This window comes from Canis lupus, chromosome 3 (assembly GCF_048164855.1).
Source record: "Canis lupus baileyi chromosome 3, mCanLup2.hap1, whole genome shotgun sequence".
NCBI lineage: Eukaryota > Metazoa > Chordata > Mammalia > Carnivora > Canidae > Canis > Canis lupus.
The window spans coordinates 12962403-12982024 of NC_132840.1; the positions used below are offsets into that span (position 1 = coordinate 12962403).

Consider the following 19622-nt stretch of genomic DNA (forward strand, 5'->3'; position numbering starts at 1 on the left):
AGTTCTGAACTTCCTTTGTTTTCCTCTCAATGGGGAACATTTCCTTTTAACCAAATCCAGATATTATTAGTTTCGGCCCATGTCCAGCTTCTAGGTGAGCCCTTCTGCTTAGTATAGCCATGTTTGGATAAAGCTACTGTTACTTTTTCAGGGCGATGGTGAGGGTCCATGGCATCCATCCTCACTTCCCATTTCCACAGCAGGCTCCTCCCTCAGCCAACTCCGCACCCTGCTTTCTAACCAATAGATCAGGATGGGACTTAGGGGATAAATAGAAGCAGTTGTTACCAACACATCGAAGTTGACTCATTAAAAGACAAGGACACACAAATGTCTGTTTCCAGGATTTCACTTGGCAGCCAATCGGACATGGGAAATGAGTACTGTGGGAAAGAAAAATATGGCGTTGGGTTTTTAACACGGGGCTTCCTTCCACCCTGGGACCCGTGTCAGTCATTTGCTGTTGAAGGACCAGGCCCCAGGACAACGGCACAGTCCTCCTGGAGTCTAGTATACCCCATTCGCTGTTCAGCTGGAAAGCATTTTCAGCCTTTCCCATCTAATCCCAGAACCATGATTTATGGCCACAGAAATTCCTGAACTAAACAGAACAAAGACACCGAGGCAAGAGGCCAGAACTGTGCTGAGCAGGAACCCAGAGTCCATGCTTGCCCAGCGCTGCAGTCACTGTCCTGTGCTGCCAAAGACTAAAAGAAATAAAAGGGTAAGTTCTCCCCTCCACTCCTCTCCTCCCACATTAGTTTTCTGGATTCAAAGAAAGTACCAAGGAAGCCAGTGGGCGAAGGGAGTCTGGGAAATGTAGTTTCCAAGATTAATCCCCTTGGATCTAAGAGCAAACAGACAAATAACCAACGTAGGCAAGTTCTTAAGCAAACACACAGTTTCGCATTAGCAACAGAAGAGAACTGCCAGTTAAATCATCTCATCAATTTAAATAAGATGTTTACTTCAGGTCCAGAGACCATCCTGTGTAATTCAGACCCAGTACTGCATGAAATGAAGGAGTCTCCCAGGCTGAGATTGTACCACTTTCCCAAGAGGCAGACATGTTCCCACCTCTGGCAGTCAGACAAGACACCAGGAGCTCATACACACGGCAAATGCTTTATTTTCATATTAACATGTACACAAACATTAAAACACAGAACATGAACAGAGATCCCACGGCCTTGTTTGTCAAAGCAGGTACAAGGTATTTTAAGTCTCCTTAGCTCCAAACTCTCAAATGGGAAAACCACCTTAGAGACAGGGGTGAGGCAACATGTTGGGGCAGAGCCTGGCGCTGCATGAGAGCCCAGGGCTGGGGTCTCCAGACGTCCTCCCCTGCAGGCTGAAGGGAGCAGGGCTAGGGTGGCTGGGGGCAAAGTCTTTTCCTTTGAAGAAATCAGTTAAAAGCTACATCAATTTGTTTCTTAAGCACTCACATTTACTGGAGGAATGCAAGAACTGGCAAGACCTGAGATTCACCCAACTTCTGTGGTAACAAGTCCCTTGGTTCCTATGCTCAGGGGAGCCGATCAGCATCAGCTGAGTGTACTTTCAGCCCGAGTCTCATCCTAAACCCGCTCCAGGTTTTGTCCCAGCCAACTGCATCGTCTCTAACAATCTTCTGAAACCAGAGGAGTTCTGCTCTTTAATCCAAATCCCTCTCTGCCACTGATGCTCTAGGCCCCGGTAGTCATGCTGAATCAACATATTGAAAGGAGTTATCTCTTCTGAGAAAAGGAAGTTCTTTCCCAGGCTCTGGAAACTGGCTTTTGGAAAGATGTATTAAAATAGGAGGACATTCTTTAAAAGGCACGACTATAACTTGGAACTCTGGGGAAATCTACTGCAATAACCCCTTGGCTGGTGAGAAATGCTGGCAATAGCTCAGGAGGTGCCAGGCCGGAACTGTTTTAAAATTAAAAAAATAACATTTCCAGAACAATTATTTAAGAAAGTCACACTGTGGGCCATACTGTTTCTAAGAACAGGGCACTGACCCCCATACCTGAGGCCTGTTCTGTTGTGGACTGTGGCTTAGCAGAGTAGAGGTAGGCAAAGCGAAAGACATAAGTGAGCCCTCTACTGGAGAGAAGTGCAGCTCGCGATGGTGGACAGTCCACGGTTGGAATAAGAGCTGGCGGGCTTCTCCTTGCAATCCACACCAGCTTCCAACCTCTATTATCTTCCTGAGCATAACTATTTTTCTAACAACACTTCTTAAAAAAGGTTAGGAAGGGAGGCATATCAGAGAAAGCTAAAGCCAAACATCCGTTTCACATGAGGAAGGCTCTACCTGGGAACTCTAAAGACGCTCAAGAATAGACCTCTTACTTTTAGAGGTTGGCTCTACTCAGGAACTCTTTCAAAAGGGAAGAGACATGCCCTTCTCCTGTTTTCAGGGGTGGTCTAAGCAGCTTCTCTTTTTGTAAGCTTCTCTTGGTTAGCCCTTTGCTCTTGATCTCTTTTACTAGGAGACTCGAGTAAGAGCTTTGACATATCACTCATCTTTTCCTAGTGTGAGGGAAAAGGAGTGGTTTTTCAGGGCATTCGCTTATATAAAACCAATCACGAAGTGCCACGCTACATAGAAAAAATGAGGCTTCTCTACTGCTCAAACAACTGGTCCCTTTCCTTGGCTCCTACAATGTGATGAACTTAATGCACTCAGCATTAGGAAAGGGTCTGTAAGATTATCAGCTGCCTCCATCTCCGGCCTGGCCAATATCCTGGCACTGCACATCTGGAGTAGATCTGTTGCTGCCACAAAGCAGACCAGATGTGTTCTACCACACACTTCTGCAGAGATGAGACCAAGTTACTAAAAGGTTGTCAACACACAAGGTCAGAAATAGAGCAAATTCTTCACCAGGTTGTAGAGTGCCCTCTTGTGTTCAACTGAAGACTCTTCTGCATCCATAGTGCATCCAAGCAACATGAAGATGGTTAGTCCCTTCTGGGATATAAGCATTCATTCCCAAGTCATAGAGCTCAAGTGACAAGACCACTTAGGCGGGTGTCACATCCTTCAGAAAATGCTTGGTGTACACTCATATCCTAAATGAGGTCCAGCAGAACATCTGATCAGAAATAGAGCTTCCCAACAGATTCACGAAGGATTTTAACCCGAGACATGAATAATGTAGATGGGAGTACCCGTCACTTTTTCGATGGACACTGCAATTATACAATCTGTAGTGTTTCAGTGACCTGGAGTCTTAGAGTTACATCAACCCAAAGGAATCATGATCCCAGAAGTTCTAGACCACAGGTAATAAGCAGAGATCTTGGTCAGGGCTTCTAGCTGCTAGCAAACATCTGATATAAACCGGCAGCATGCCTGCTAAGTTCCAGACACGGTCACTCCCACCTATAGATGTGGACCACCTTCTCTGTTAAGGTAGCCAAGTAGCTACTGTGGTTCACCTCAAATGGGCAGATGTCCAAGACAGGCTGGCCAGCCTGCAGTTCCTGCAGCAACGAGCCACTGCCAGCATCCCACAGCTAAAAAAGACAGAGATAAGGGTCAGGAGTCATTCAATTCAGCCTGGGGGACTTGCTTGCTTTATCATCAAACAACTTTGTGGGTTTTTTAAAGGTTTTTATTTAAATTCTAGTTAGTTAACATACAGTGTAATATTAGTGTCTGGTATACGATACAATGATTCAACAGTTCCATACATCACTGGTGCTCATCCCAAGTGCCCCCCTTAATCCCATCAGACAACTTTCAAAGAGCTGCAGAGAGCACTGCCTGGGTAGTAAACCAGACCGTCCCTAACCTTCACAAAGCCAGGATATGCAGCATAGTTTAGGTGTGGCCTTTGCCACTGTAATTAGCAAAGAGTCTACTCATGAGAGGATCTAGGAACCAAGCCTAGCATTCAGCCCTTCCATCAAGATGCCTGCAACTCTTGATGGAAGGGATATATATCTATATCTATATCTATATCTATATCTATTTTGCTTACTTCATGTCATTTTACCCTTATTCTATAGTGGTGTTATCCAATATGGTGACCACTAGCCATATAAAGCCATTTAAATTAAAATTTAAAAATTAAGTTCTTCATTCACACTAATCACATTTCAAGTGTTTATGTGGCTAGTGTAACTTTATCAGTCAGCAATGCTCCAAAGCTTCATTAGATTTAGGTTCAAGGGCATTTTATAGAAGGCGCCATGAGCTTCTTACTGTCTTATATTAAGAGGCAAATTATTTGTTAACCCACTTACAGTGAGGTTAATGTTGATCAATGTGTTCAGGTCACGACAGACTGACTCTTCCACTGTACAATTCCCCATCAATCATTCATCTGTTGGTTTCACCCTGAACTGATGAAACTGGTACCTGAATCAACTAATTAATTAATTAATTTATTTATTAAAAAGATTTGATTTATTTGAGAAAGTGAGAGCACAAGAAGGGGGAGCCGAAGAGGGAGAGAGAAGGCTCCCTGCTAAGCAGGAAGTTGGACTCGGGGCTTGATCCCAGGACACCGGGATTATGACCCAGGCCGAAGGCAGATGCTTAACCAATTGAGCCATCCAGGCCTCCCTGAATCCATTATTTTATAGGTGTTTCAGTAGTTCCTTATTATTTTTATTTTTTAAAGATTCATAAGTTGGGGGATGCCTGGGTGGCTCAGTGGTTTAGCGTCTACCTTCGGCTTAGGTCATGATTCCGGGGTCTCAGGATCGAGTCCTTCATCAGATTCCCCGCAGGGAGCCTTCTTCTCCCTCTGCCTATGTCTCTGCCTCTCTCTCAATCTGTGCCTCTCATGAATAAGTAAATAAAATCTTAAAAAAAAAAAAAAAAGATTCATAAGGCAGCCCATAGAACACTATAGCTCATGTAAAAAAGAATGAGGTGGATCGATAGATACTAAAATGAAAAGATATCTATGCTAGAAAGTTAAATGGAAGAAGAGCAAATTACAGAGCAGTATGTAAAGTGTGACTTGGATAAAAATAAGCAATCCTACAGACACACACACACACAGAAATGTGCAATTATGGAGAACTTTGGCTTTCTGCTCCGTACATTTCTTTTTTTTTTTAATTTTTTTTTTTAATTTTTATTTATTTTTGATTGTCACACAGAGAGAGAGAGAGGCAGAGAAATAGGCAGAGGGAGAAGCAGGCTCCATGCACCGGGAGCCCGATGTGGGATTCGATCCCGGGTCTCCAGGACCGCGCCCTGGGCCAAAGGCAGGCGCCAAACCGCTGCGCCACCCAGGGATCCCGCTCTGCACATTTCTATATAAAAAGATAATAGGCTCACCAAGGCAGAATTTGATGCTTCGTCCCCAGTACACACCAGGATGCTGCCATCATTCTCTGGGTTTTGGAAAATGGCACTTTTGGTCAGTAGTTTGCAAGTGGGTCCCCCAAGGAACGTTTGTACAGGATGGCAGATACAGACTGGCTCTCCAGCATCATCCAGCTTGTAGGACATCTCCATCAGCACACTTCGTAAAGTGCTGTGATTTTTATCTACGAGACAGAGAAATCAATGTTGCTCCATGGGGATGATCCAAAGAAATTCACGAAGTACCTGAACCGCAGATGCTTACAGACTGAGTGGAAGAGCCACAATTTATTAAACCAACAAGAAGAGCTACAAAGCAACCATAATAACAAGAACAAAATAATACAGCACAAATGAAATTCAGAACCCCTGGCTAAGATAAAGCAAGTTATTTCCAATAGATTTTTGCCTATGGGGGAAATAGTTCTGAGCCTAAGCCTTCCTTTTTTTTTTTTTTTAAAAAAGATTTTATTTATTTATTCATGGGAGAGAGAGAGAGAGAGAGAGAGAGAGGGAGAGAGGCAGAGAGACAGGCAGAGGGAGAAGCAGGCTCCATGCAAGGAGCCCGACTTGGGACTCGATCCCGGGATTCCAGGATCACGCCCTGGGCTGAAGGCAGGCTAGCGGCGCTAAATTGCTAAGCCACCTGGGCTGCCCCTAAGCTATCCTTTTTAGTGAAATCACTATATCCTGCCAAACCCCTGGCTCAGGTTTTTATCTTCCTTAAGGGCAACAGAAGACAAAATTGCATTGAGGGTGACTCACTGGCTTGAATTCATGACTGTTCTAAATTACAGGGGCTCCTAAAGCGGCCAGCTCACTCCACAGAGTACCTGGTGGATTCCTCACACAAGTGAGGAGCAGAGGAAGGCTCTAGGGAGGAAGGTGGGGCCACCATCTTTTTTTTTTTTTTTTTAAAGATTTTATTTATTTATTCATGAGAGACACAGAGGCAGAGGGAGAAGCAGGCCCCATGCAGGGAGCCCGACGTGGGACTCGATCCCAGACCCCAGGGATCATGACCTGAGCCGAAGGCAGACGCTCAACCGTTGAGCTACCCAGTTATCCCGTAGGTGGGCCACCATCCTGAATGCAGTAGCAAGAGCTGTTAGTCTGTGAGGGGTTTCTTGGTGCTATCTGAAGGGCAGGGCAAACTCTCTCTCTCTCCCTTGAACCAATGTGCTCCCAGACAAACCACAGAAAGTCCGACCAGGACATCCTAACACTCACCGGGCCTGTAGGTCACAAGACAGTGCCGTGTGCTGCTCTCTGTCTGAAAGTCTACATAGCCCCCTGGCTCCATGGGCAGCGTATGAGGCCAATGAGAAAAGCCCATTTTTAGCTCCCAGAAGGAAGCGTTCTCCAAAGTTCCAGCCAACACCCCACCATATGGAAATGCAGATGAGGCAGCTCTGGGTATGTAGGATAGGGACACCAGCGGGCATCTGGAGGGAAAGAAAGAAAACTATGTTTCACATTCCAGTACTTGTACAATTCCAGACTCCAGACCCGTGTCAGGAGCCCCCGAGCAGTCCTACCTCTACAGAAGAGGTTAAATAAAGACCTTCTGTGGGTCACTATCCTTTGACATTGGATCAAAACTACCAACCTACTCTAACAGTACAAGATCATAAATCCAAGAAGCTTGACTGGTGTGAAGCTTCTGGTAAAGGGGTTGGCCACAGACATAAGTAAAGTCAGAAAGGAAACGCAGGAAAAAAAAAAAAAAAAAAAAAGGAAATGCAGCTCACACATCTAATAAAGAGCTGTAGCTGACAGATCCTTCAATTAAAATATAGCCTGAGGCAATTGCATTTTTCTTTTTAAGTAATCTGCACACCCAACATGGAGCTCCAACTCAAGACCTCGAAGATCAAGTCATGTGCTCTTCCAACTGAGCCAGCCAGGTGTCCCTGAAGCAACCACATTTTAATTCAGAAACAAGATTGTTTCTTTAGACATATTCTAAATCTCTTTCTGCAAGCATATGACCAGAACTGTATGCCAAGAATTCTCTCAGAAGTTATTAGCCTGCCACTATATTCCTATGAACTTTGCTTCTGCTGAAGTTGCCAAAGGGGTCACTTGGTCTGCTTTCTTTCATTGCCCTATCACAATGAAGCAAACTAAAGCAGAAATGAACATTACATACAAATACCCTTTCCTTGCTATTTGCTCCATGTTCTTGCCTACTCCGTCTGGATCCCTCTACATCAATGGCAGTTAGCGTGTTTGTTAGGAGTTGACATCTGTAAAAGTTTACATCAGTTGTCTTCAGGCCCGCATAACTGAAGCATGAGTCTACCCCACCCAAATGAAAAGACTCCAAAGTGCTGAGCCTAGGTTTAGTAACCAATTACTGTATCGTTACTATAGTGGTATCTTTCTGTTTAGATCCCCTGCCCCCCTTTCAAAATATATTCACATTGGAAATAGAAATTCTCTTTTAAGATACTTCTCATTTTGGCCTAAGTCAGACTCCACCACTTCTCCTTTTGAGAAATTTATGCCTTTAAGAGAATATTACACCCAAATGGTACTCAACACATTCTGAAGAGTCATAGTGGTGCAGGTGGCCACCCATCCTCAGAATTTGGGCTGACTCTAAAAATCTCCCAATTCTGTAACTGGATTATAAATGATAAATCATAGTAACATGGTATCTTTAGACCAAGTTTGTTTAGCTGGAGGTTAGGGAAGTTTTAAATCATTTTTTTTTATAGGCCTTTTACTGATGATCTCTTCCTCTGCAATAGCTCTAACAAGCCAAGAAACGTGACAAAGGTCACACAGCTCCTATGCAGTAGAACTGGGTTTTGAACACAGATCTGACTTCATTTTGCCATGTTGGGTGATGAGTGACTGTATGAACCTGGCTGTACTTGGTACTAGGACTTTCTACCATGTAGAAATATCATGAACACATACAAAGGATCTTAGGGAGTCCAAAATGAGAAGACATCACTGGACTCAGAGAACTGCCCTCTGTGAGAAATTCTGACCAAATGTAAACATTCTCAAAAGAGAGGATTCATATCCAACAGAAAGCTGCTACCTACAGGGAAAAGTAAGTGGCTCCCTACCTGGCTTTCTGGGGTGCTAACTCCTGGATATGAGAGCTCGTGTTTCGAAGGTCATACAGCAGAATCGAACCATTGACCAGACCGGCATAGATATGATTACTTTCATCAAGACACCAGCAGCAGCTCCAGACAGGACGTCCTGCATTATATGTCTGGACCACTGTATTTGTCTCTAGGCTGTGGAGATATAGGAGTTTTACAATTACGCATTAAGAAAATCAAATATATAAAAAGATATAAAAATTATCATTTCACTGATAATCTTTTTAAAAAAACAGATGATATTTATTTGAGAGAGTGAGAGAGCGAGCACAAAGGGGGGGGGGGGGAGTGGAGGTCAGAGGGAGAGGGAGAGGCAGACTTCCTGCTGAGCAGCAAGCTGAATGTGAGGCTCAATCCCAGAACCCTGGGATCATGACCTGAGCAAAAGGTAGACACTCAACTGACTGAGCCACCCTGATGCCCCCAATGATAATCTTAAGAACATACCCACACATCCAAACTATTTTGGGATTTCTAAGTTTCTCTAGGGATTGCCTAGTAACCCCTTTTAATTACAAATTATTTGTTTTGGGGGATGTAAGTTTTCCTCTTGAAATGTAAGGAAAATAAAATAAGTTAAAAAGGTATTTAAACAGCACATTCCCCACTCTACCTCAATTCTCCATAATTATCTATAATACAGGTATTCAATGGTAAAATATTCAACGCTAAAAAATTAGAATTTACCTACAAGAAAAACAAAACTAACTACCCATAACTACCCAGAGGTAGTCATTAATGTCACTTTGGTGTTTAACCTGCACTTTTTTCACCTATTTTTTAACACCACTAGGAAAAAACACAACACATACATAAATATAAAACAATGTTATATTGAGTTTTGGGGCTAAGCTGAAGCATTTTTTAAAAAAAGATTTTATTTATTTATTCATGAGACACCCACACACAGAGAGGCAGAGACATAGGCAGAGAGAGAGAAACAGGCTCCATGCAGGGAGCCCGATGTGGAACTCGATCCTGGGACTCCAGGATCACGCCCTGGGCTGAAGGCAGGAGCTCAACCGCCGAGACACCAAGGTGTCCCAAGCTGAAGCATTCTTAAAAAGTCAGAAGGCTTATCAGGCCTGATAGTGATATCATGATGTGCCTCAGATTTAACTGCAGAACAGGAAGCCAACCATCAGATGTCTGATCAGAACTACTTTCTAAAAGATGAAGGCACTCAGCACATTCAGATCTGGGTCATAGCAGTTGCAGGGCACATGAAGGATAAAATACAGTAACTGAGGGTTACTGATGAGAGAGAAATCACGACACCTCAAGACAGTAAGCTCCTGGAGAGTATTTTTGTTTAGCAGGAGGATCCCAGTAACAGACCAGGAATAAGCAGTTCCAAGCTGGTAGGTAACCTCGTGGTGCCCAGTACCAAGGCTCCCTCCATATTGTCATTCAACCATCTCTAGGGTGTTTCTCTCATCTGCCTGGCTTAAGATGTATGTTGTGATACAGATCATTTTTAAAGAAACAGGGCATTGCATATACTGTTTTGTAGCCTATTGTATCTACTTTGAAAAGCAATACATTTTAAATTCAATGACCCTGGGCAACCCGGGTGGCCTAGCGGTTTAGTGCCACCCTCAGCCCAGGGTCTGATCCTGGAGACCCGGGATCAAGTCCCACATCGGGCTCCCTGCATGGGGCCTGCTTCTCCCTCTGCCTGTGTCTCTCATGAATAAATAAATAAAATCTTAAAAAAAAAAATTCAATGACTCTGGATCTCAGAAGACAACGCCTCAGACCAAAAAAAAAAAAAAAAGAGTTAAGGCCATCTTAACACGGAAACACTGCCATATTTCTATGCAGTTCAACACTAAAAGCCCAGGCCCCATCTTCCTCCCTGAGGCACTCACCTGGTTAGCTTCACAGTGCTGTCTAGGGAAGCCGAGAGTAGTAAGCCTTTGGACCGACTACTGAAAGCCAGTCCTCGGATCTGTTTGCCATGCATGGGAATGTACTGACTGCTTTTCATGTTGGCAGTACTCAACATCTTAACGCCAAAGCCTGCCAATGACGAGAGAGCATGAAATCACTGAAAGTCAATTTAAGGCAAAGTAAACTACCTTTTCAAGTAGCTCTCTGTTCAGCTTTCCTGGCATCTAAATTCCTGGAAAACAGCTGGTTAAACGAAGAAAATAAAAATTCCCCAAGGTCATAATTATTTTAAGAAGTATATTTCACTCCAGATATCTGACAACAGGTGAATGGGTAAACCACTATACGTACATGTATATAACATACAATGGAATAACTACCCAGCAATACAAGGAAATGAACTATTGATATACACAATAATATGGACAAATCTCCAAAACTTTATACTGAAAGAAGCCAGACAAAAAATGATTATGATTATGTATGATTGTGTTTATGTAAAATTCTAAAAAATGCAAATTAATGTATAGTGACAGAAAATAGATCAGTGGCTGCCTAGGGATGAGGAGAGGGGGTAAGGGCAGATGGGGGAGATGGATTATAAAGGGCATGAGGTATGTTATCTTGATTGTGGAGATGGTTTCAGAGGTATATACATATATCAAAATTCATCCAACTATATACTTTCAATATGTGCAAATTATTCCATGTCAGTCCTATTTCAATAAAGCTATTAATATAGAGATCCACAGCCAGTGAAGATACAGAGAGAGTGAACAATAAGGAATAGAGATATGTGATTTCTATGTCAGGTGGTCAAGAAATGGCATTTATCTGAATGGAATAAAAACAGATGACACTTCAAGTATTCTAATCAATTTGCAGCATTCCAAAGGGGAAAAAAATTCCCCCCCAAACTTGTCCTTTTTAATTTATTTGTTACTCTCTTCTCTTCCTAGGCTCTGATAATGTATTTATTTTTACTAAGTATCTATTATTATTCAAGTTATCCACAAACAGAATTTGTCAAATCCTAGAATTCAGGATAGCCTTGAGTCACATTTCAGCCTATCTGGGGAACAAAGTGAGAAAAGTTTATTGTGTTTTCTCTTGAAACAGAATTAATTAGGAGAGCTAGAGAGACAAACAGGGAAACTACAGGCCTTCAATCAACAAGGAACACGAATACTGACCTAGTTAATTATCAAAGGAAACAAAGATATATTAGTACCAAAAGGCTTTCAAGAGCTAGCTATGCTGTGTGGAATAGATGTATTACGGAAAAAGGAACAGATCATACTCAATTGGGAGAACAATTTAAAAAGTAAGTATTTTCCCAGTTTATACGAAAGGTTTTATTTGATAAATCTTTTATTAAAGATGTGGATGGGAATAGAAACATTATAAACAATTTTTTTTTTGGTTTGGAAAATTGCCTGTTTTTTTTTTTTAATTGGTGTTCAATTTACCAACATACAGAATAACCCCCAGTGCCCGTCACCCAATCACTCCCACCCCCTGCCCTCCCCTTTTGCCACCCCTAGTTCGTTTCCCAGAGTTAGCAGTCTTTACGTTATGTCTCCCTTTCTGATATTTTCCACACATTTCTTCTCCCTTCCCTTATATTCCCTTTTACTATTATTTATATTCCCCACATGAATGAGAACATATAATGTTTGTCCCTCTCCGACTGACTTACTTCACTCAGCGAAACAATTCTTTTATGTTCCCCTTAACCAGAGCTTCTCTCAACTCCCAGCTATCAGTAAACAGAAAAATACACAATAGTCTAGGAATCTACTTTTAATCCTGTATATACCTAAGTTTAGGGGGACACAGGTTTTGTTTTTAAGATAGATAGATAGATAGATTTATTTATTTACTTATTTATTTACTTATTCATTTATTCATTCATTCATTCATTCATTCATTCATTCATTCATTTATTTATTTATTTATGATAGACATAGAGAGAGAGGCAGAGACACAGGAGGAGTGAGAAGCAGGCTCCATGCCAGGAGCCCGACGCGGGACCCGATCCTGGGACTCCAGGATCACGCCCTGGGCCAAAGGCAGGCGCTAAACCGCTGAGCCACCCAGGGATCCCCAGGACACAGTTTTGAAGCATTTGAATGGAATTTTAAGTGGGTAAGAAGGAAATCAGGCTGAAGCCAAAGGACCTGCAGCTGGGAGAAATCACACGCTAAAGATCGTGGAAAGAAACATTTACAAAAATTAGAATGATTTAACTGGGCATATGAGATTTGGTTTTCAACATTAAGACAATCTAAAGTTAAGCTTTTTAAAAAGCACAAACATGAAAAAAATTAGTATTTACCGTATTATTATCAATTCTTTTTTTGTTTTTTTGTTGTTTTTTTTTTTTTTTTTTTTTAATTTATGATAGTCACACAGAGAGAGAGAGAGGCGGAAACACAGGCAGAGGGAGAAGCAGGCTCCATGCACCGGGAGCCTGACGTGGGATTCGATCCCGGGTCTCCAGGATCACGCCCTGGGCCAAAGGCAGGCGCCAAACCGCTGCGCCACCCAGGGATCCCCGTATTATTATCAATTCTTAATCAATGCATTGCCAAATTCTTTTATTTAGAATTTGTCAATTTGAATACTACTGAAAATAAGTATTAAATCTTGTTTCAACTTGAATTAGCCCTTGGGATAGTAATTTTTGCTTTTCTTTTCTGAAGATTTATTTATTTTAGAGAGACAGAGAGCGAGTGAGCGAGCGAGAGTACAAGTGAGCAAGAGGGAGAGAGAATCCCAAGCAGACTCCCCACTGAACGCAGAGCCCAATGTGGGGCTCAATCCCAGGACCGAGACTGCAACCTGAGCCAAAATCAAGAGTTGGATGCTGTGCCAACTAAGCCACCCACGCACCTCTGGATAGTATTTTTTTTTTTTTTTTAATGATAGAGAGAGAGAGAGAGAGAGAGAGAGAGAGAGGCAGAGACATAGGCTGAGGGAGAAGCAGGCTCCATGCACCGGGAGCCCAACGTGGGATTTGATCCCGGGTCTCCAGGATCGTGCCCTGGGCCAAAGGCAGGCGCTAAACCACTGCGCCACCCAGGGATCCCTGGATAGTGGTTTTTTTTTTTTTTTTTGGATAGTGTTTTTAAAAATATTTCCAGTCTAGGGGCATTTGGCTGGCTCAATCAGTAGAGCATGTGACTTTTGATCTCAGGGTTCTAAGTATGAGCTTCATGTTGGGTGCAGACATTACTTTAAAAAAAAAAAATCTTAAAAATTTCTAGTCTAAAATCAATCTTTGACTTTATTTATTTATTTTTTATCAAAAAAATTTTTTTTCTAAGTAAACCCTGTAACTCAACATGGGTCTCAAATTCAAGTCTCATACTCTACCAACTAAGCCAGTCAAGTGCCCCCATCAATCTGTGACTTTAACAGGACATATAGGGATGTTCTTCTCCTCGGATGATATCAGTAACCCATGCTTCCAAGTACCTCATCTTCTCTTTATCACAGTTATTAATTAGCATTTCTGAGCTCTTAGTTAATATATTTACAGAATGAAACCAAGGGACACTAAAGATATCTTTGTAGCACCTTAAGAGTGCTACATCTGCATTAACAGACTAGAACAGCTGATTTGGTGGGCCATGGCCAGTGGTCACCCACTAGTGAGTCCTGGATTCTACAAAAAAAAGGAGATCAGTGAAGTCTCAATTAAGGAGATCAATGAACATGAAAGCAGAGGTTCTGGATTGTTCACCTGGCAGGAAGGAGGCCTCAGGGGAAGGCTGTGACATCACCAGGCAGCTCAGAGTGTCACAGTATGTCATGATTCGGCAGTTTCCTGTCTGAGACACTGTGAAGGTCTTCTGGAAATGGTACTTGTGCTGGCTCTGGCTGGAGGGCAGGCAGTTTGGGAAACATGCTTGGGAGCCCCTGGGGTGCTGTGAAATCTGCTCCCGATGCTGCACGATAAGTTTCTGCAAGTCCTAAAACGAAAAAGATTTTGTAAATGTGAAGCCTTTCCATTTGCTATTCCCCTCATGTATAATTCCTTCATTTAACATGGGGACATTTCTTATCTATTACATGGAAAAAATGTTGACATGAATTCCAGAGCACTGCTGCAGTTTTCACAGTATTTTAACAAGCAGCTGAACTAAAGAGAGCACAGATCATAAAATACTAGGGCTGAAAGTCTTTACTAGGCATCTTGTCTAAAGCCCTCATTCTATTGGTACATTCAGGGAGGTAAAATGACTTAAAATTCGAATTATCAGTGGGCTGTTTAATTTTTTAAAAGTTCAAATTGCAGGATTGATCCTAAAGTGTATACGCTTCAGACAAATGCTCTTAATCAAAAACAGAATCAAGAGTTAGTCTTGCTTACTTCCTGAAAAACTTGGTAAATTCTTACTTGTATGTGAGATGAACCAAAGTTGTATTTAGATCCCTTTGCCATTCCTATCTCCAAGTTCTCTGGATTAGAAAGGGCAGACTCACCTGGACACGACTATGAAGCTTGCTGCATTCGTCAGTGAGTACTTGAAGCTGGAGCCGGCACTGTGCTGATTCTAACTCCGCCTGCTTCCTTAGCATCTGCTCCTTTAGTAAGGAACTAGAAGAGGAAGCCAACAACAGGAGAAGATTAGGAGGGCTACAGAACACTTCTCATCAAGACATCAGATTAAGTTCATGCTATGATACACACGTTATGCTGTAAATAGTCACAATGGTGAATAAAATGTAACAAAAGAAAAATCTCTCACATCCAGAAACACTACAAAAAAGTAGCACGCAGGGCTGAACTCACAAGTCACTGGGATTCAGCATGAACATCGGCAGTTATAGCCAGGAGTTTGGCTTTTACTAGGAAATGAGACTAAAAATGCAAAAATGCTGATTGAGAGAACAGAGCCAAGCCCACTGCTTGAGTTAGTACCAAATTATAAGAGTAAAATGACATATTAGAAGACCAAGGTTATCCACTGGATTAAAAGAAAATAATAAGCTACCAGCTCTGTTCATCAGATACTGAAATTAAATAAAACTACAAAAATGAAGCTGAAGTTGAAAGGAACAATGCACAATGAAAAAATACATTCATCAAGAACAAAAATTATAAATTTGCATATACCTAAAGACACTTTCAAAATATGAAAGGGAAAAAAAAAAAAAGATTTCCACTCAGAAAAAGATGAAAACTGCAAAGGGGGAACACTGGAAAGTTCAAGAGAAGCCATAAACTAGCAAGGTACTGGAATTAAGATCAAGAAAATTAGATAAGGGCCATGGCTGGCTCAGTTGAAGGAACACAGGACCCTCAATCTCAAGGTTGTTGGGTTTGAACCCCATGATGGGCATAAAGATTACTAAAAAAAAATAGCACTTCCCATATGCCAGATGACTGATTAGTAAATGTAATAAGAAAAAGTTCATTCACAAGAGCAATTCTAACAATAGCAACCTAGGAATAAAGTTAAAGAGCATGCAAGACCTTTATGAAACAAGGTATACTTGTAAAAAGCACAAGGAGACAGAGAATTAGTGGAAGGATATTACATAATACTCATGGCTAGAATGATTTGAAATCACAAAGATAGAACTTCTCAAGTTACTCTAAAAATTTCAATCAATTTCAATCAACTTTTGAAGTTCCCTTTGAAATCTTGACTGAAATTGCATTAAAAGGAACTTAGGAAACTATTTTTAAAATTAATATGGAAGAGCAAAATGCCAAGAATATTAAAGTCAATTTGCAGAACAAGGTGGGAGGAGGTATTTTAAAGCTACAATAAATTATAACTTCAGAATACTGGGGCGAGAGCTAACAAAGAGACCACGGAACCTAAAAGTAGTCCATTCATATACAAAAACTTAATCTATGATAGAGGTAGCAATGAAAACTTACACAGGAAGAACGTATCACTTAATAATTATGCTACAATACCTGGTTATCCACAAAATTAGATTTAAAAAAGTTAAAACCTACATAAAAACAAAAATTCTAAAGACCTTTAGATGTCTTTATGACCTTGCAGAAATGGAGACAAAACCCAAAACAAGAGATACAGTACTATATTAAAATTAAAGATTCATGTTCAACAAAAGATAACATAAACAGAGATAAGCCACAGACCAATTTGGCTATTGTAAAATAATGCTATGTATATTGCTATTTGCAATATACACAACCAGCAAACAATCAGTACAGGTGACCCCTGAACGACATGGGTTTGTACTGTGCTGGTCCACTTTCTGTGGATTTTTTTCAATAAATACACTGGAAATTTTCGGGGGGGGGGGTGTTGTAATAATTTGGAAAAGAAAGAAGTAAATCTTGCCCATCTCTCTGCACCATGGCTTATATGAACGAAAACTGGAAACCAACTTAACTGTCCACCAATACAAAACACATACAAGGAAATTCTAAATTAAGAGAACTATAACTCTCTACAGAAGTTAGAATGAATAAGCTAGAGAAAGCCTAGCTAGAAGATGTACCCCAAATATAATTTTTTAAAAAATATTTTATTTATTTATTCATGAGAGACAGAGAGAGAGGCAGAGACACAGGCAGAGGGAGAAGCAGGTTCCGTGCAGGGAGCCTGATGTGGGACTTGATTCCGGAATTCCAAGATCACGCCCTGGGCCAAAGGCAGGCACTAAACCGCTGAGCCACCCAGGGATCCCTATTTTTAATTTTTTGAAGAGCCTTCATACTGTCTTCCACGGTGGCTGCTCCAGTGTGCATCCCCACCAGCACTGCAAGAGGGTACCTTTTGCTTCACATCTTCACCAACACTGTTGTTTCTAGTGTTTTTGATTTTTAGCCATTCTGTTGTGAAGGATATCTCATTATAGTTTTGATTTCCATTTCCCCAATGATGAGTGATACTGAACATCTTCTCTTGCGTCTGTTGGCCATCTGGATGTCTTCTTTAGAAAAATGTCTGTTCATGTCCATTTTTAAAATTTGATTATTTGTTTTTAACGTGTTATGTAAGTTCTTTATATATTTTGGATACTTACCTTTTACTGGATATGTCATTTACGAATATGTTCTCCCATTCAGTAGGTTGCTTTTTAGTTTTGTTGGTTGTTTCCTTTGCTGTGCAGAAGCTTTATTTTGATGTAGTCCCAATAGTTTATTTTTGCTTTTGTTTCCCTTGCCTCAGGAGACCTATCTAGAAAGATGTTGCTACAGCTGATGTCAGAATAATTACTGCCTGTGCTCTCTCCTAGGATTTCTATGGTTTCAGGTCTCACATTTAGGTCCTCAATCCATTTTGAGTTTATTCTTGTGTATGATGTAAGAAAGCGGTCCATCCAGTTTTCATTCTTTCCAGTTTTCATTCTTTTTCATGTTGCTGTCCAGTTTTCCCCAATATCATTTGTTGAAGAGACTTTTTTCCCACTGCATATTCTTTCCTGCTATGTCAAAAATTAATCATGTAATTGTGGATTCATTTCTGGGTTTTCTATTCTGTTTCATTAATCTATGTGTCTATTTTTGTACCAGTACCATACTGTTTTGACTACTACAGCTTTGTAATACAACTCAGTCTAGAATTGTGATACCTCCAGTTTTTTTTTTTTAGGATTTTATTTATTTATTCACGAGAGACACACAGAGAGAGAGAGAGAGAGAGAGAGAGAGGCAGAGACACAGGCAGAGGGAGAAGCAGGCTCCATGAAGGGAGCCCAACGTGGGACTCGATCCTGGGTCTCCAAGATCATGTCCTGGGGTGCTAAACCACTGAACCACCCAGGCTGCCCCAGTTTTTTCTTTTTCAAGATTGCTTTGGCTATTCAGGGTCTTTTATGGTTCCATACAAATTTTAGGATTGTTCTAGTTCTGTGAAAACTGCTGTTGATATTTTGATAGGGATTGCATTAACTGTGTAGATTACTTTAGGTAGTATAGACATTTTAACAATATTTGTTCTTCTAATCCATGAGCATGGAATATCTTTCCATTTGTGTCATCTTCAATTTCTTTCATCAATGTCTTATAATTTTCAGAGTACAGGTTTTTCTCTTGAAGTTTATTCCTAGGTATCTTATTATTTTTGGTGCAATTGTAAATGGGATCGTTTTAAGTTCTCTTTCTGCTGATTCATTATTGTTCCATAGAAACGGAACAGATTTTCTGTACACTCATTTTTCATTCTGCAAATTTCTGAATTCATTTATCAGTTTTAGTAGTTTTTTGGTGGAGTCTTTGGGTTCTCTACATACAGTATCATGTCATCAGCTAATAGTTTTACTTCTTCCTTACCAATCTGGACACCTTTTTATTATTTATTTCTCGTCTGATTGCTGTGGTGAGAGTGGACATCCTTGTTTTGACTTAGGCGAAAAGCTCCCACTTTTTCCTCCATTAAGGATGATATTAGCTGTGGGGTTTTTCATAGAAGACCTTTACTATGCTGAGGTATCGTTCCTCTAAATCTACCTTGTTGAGAATTTTTATCATAAATGGATGCTGTATTTTGTCAAATGCTTTTTCTGCATCTATTGAAATGATTATATGGTTTTTATTCTTTCTTACTGAAATGATGTATTGCATTACTTTGTAAATAACAAACCACCCTTGCATACTGGGAATAAATCCCACCTGATCTTTGTGAATGATTTATTTTTTTTTAATTTTTATTTATTTATGATAGTCACAGAGAGAGAGAGAGAGGCAGAGACACAGGCGGAGGGAAAAGCAGGCTCCATGCACCGGGAGCCCGACGTGGGATTCGATCCTGGGTCTCCGGGATCGCGCCCTGGGCCAAAGGCAGGCGCCAAACCGCTGCGCCACCCAGGGATCCCCTCTTTTTTTTTTTTAATGTATTGTTGGATTTGGTTTGCTAATACCTTGTTGAGAATCTCTACATCTATATTCATCAGAGGCATTGATCTGTAGTTCTCTTTTTTGGTGGTATCTTTATGTGGTACTGGTATCAGAGTGACACTTGACTCATAGAATGAATTTGAAATTTTTCTTCCTTTTCTATTTTTTGAAAAAGTTTGAGAAGAATTAGGTATTGGGTCACCTGGGTGGCTCAGTTGGTTAAGCAGCTAACTCTTGATTTTGGCTCAGGTCATGATCTTGGGGTCCTAGGATCAAGCCCTGCATCAGGCTCCACACTCAGTGGGGAGTCTGCTTCAGGATTCTCTCTCTCTCCCTCTGCTCATCCCTCCTAAAACAAATAAATAAATCTTAAAAAAAAAAAAAAAAAGCTATTAACTCTTCTTTAAGTGTTTGGTAGAATTCACCTGTAAGGTCAATTGGTCCTGGACTCTGT

The 19622-nt window shown here is 41.0% G+C and overlaps 1 protein-coding gene across 4 annotated transcripts in view; it reads right to left on the reverse strand.

The window, feature by feature from the left end:
* Positions 1–1106: 1106 nt before the first annotated feature.
* The window catches only part of RFWD3 (ring finger and WD repeat domain 3), a 40215-nt gene continuing 21699 nt past the window's right edge, over positions 1107–19622 (reverse strand). For 3 of the 4 annotated variants that reach the window (XM_072818547.1, XM_072818559.1, XM_072818537.1), the window contains exons 7-13: positions 14827–14941; positions 14084–14312; positions 10314–10464; positions 8401–8577; positions 6548–6762; positions 5291–5502; positions 1107–3510 (exon numbers count right to left, since the gene is read on the reverse strand). In XM_072818547.1, coding sequence (XP_072674648.1) covers positions 3367–3510; positions 5291–5502; positions 6548–6762; positions 8401–8577; positions 10314–10464; positions 14084–14312; positions 14827–14941 — 1243 coding nt within the window. In that variant the 3' untranslated portion in view covers positions 1107–3366. Of the gene's footprint in view, positions 3511–4242; positions 4367–5290; positions 5503–6547; positions 6763–8400; positions 8578–10313; positions 10465–14083; positions 14313–14826; positions 14942–19622 lie in introns of all 4 variants that reach the window. The other variant, XR_012026980.1, reaches the window with a different exon arrangement.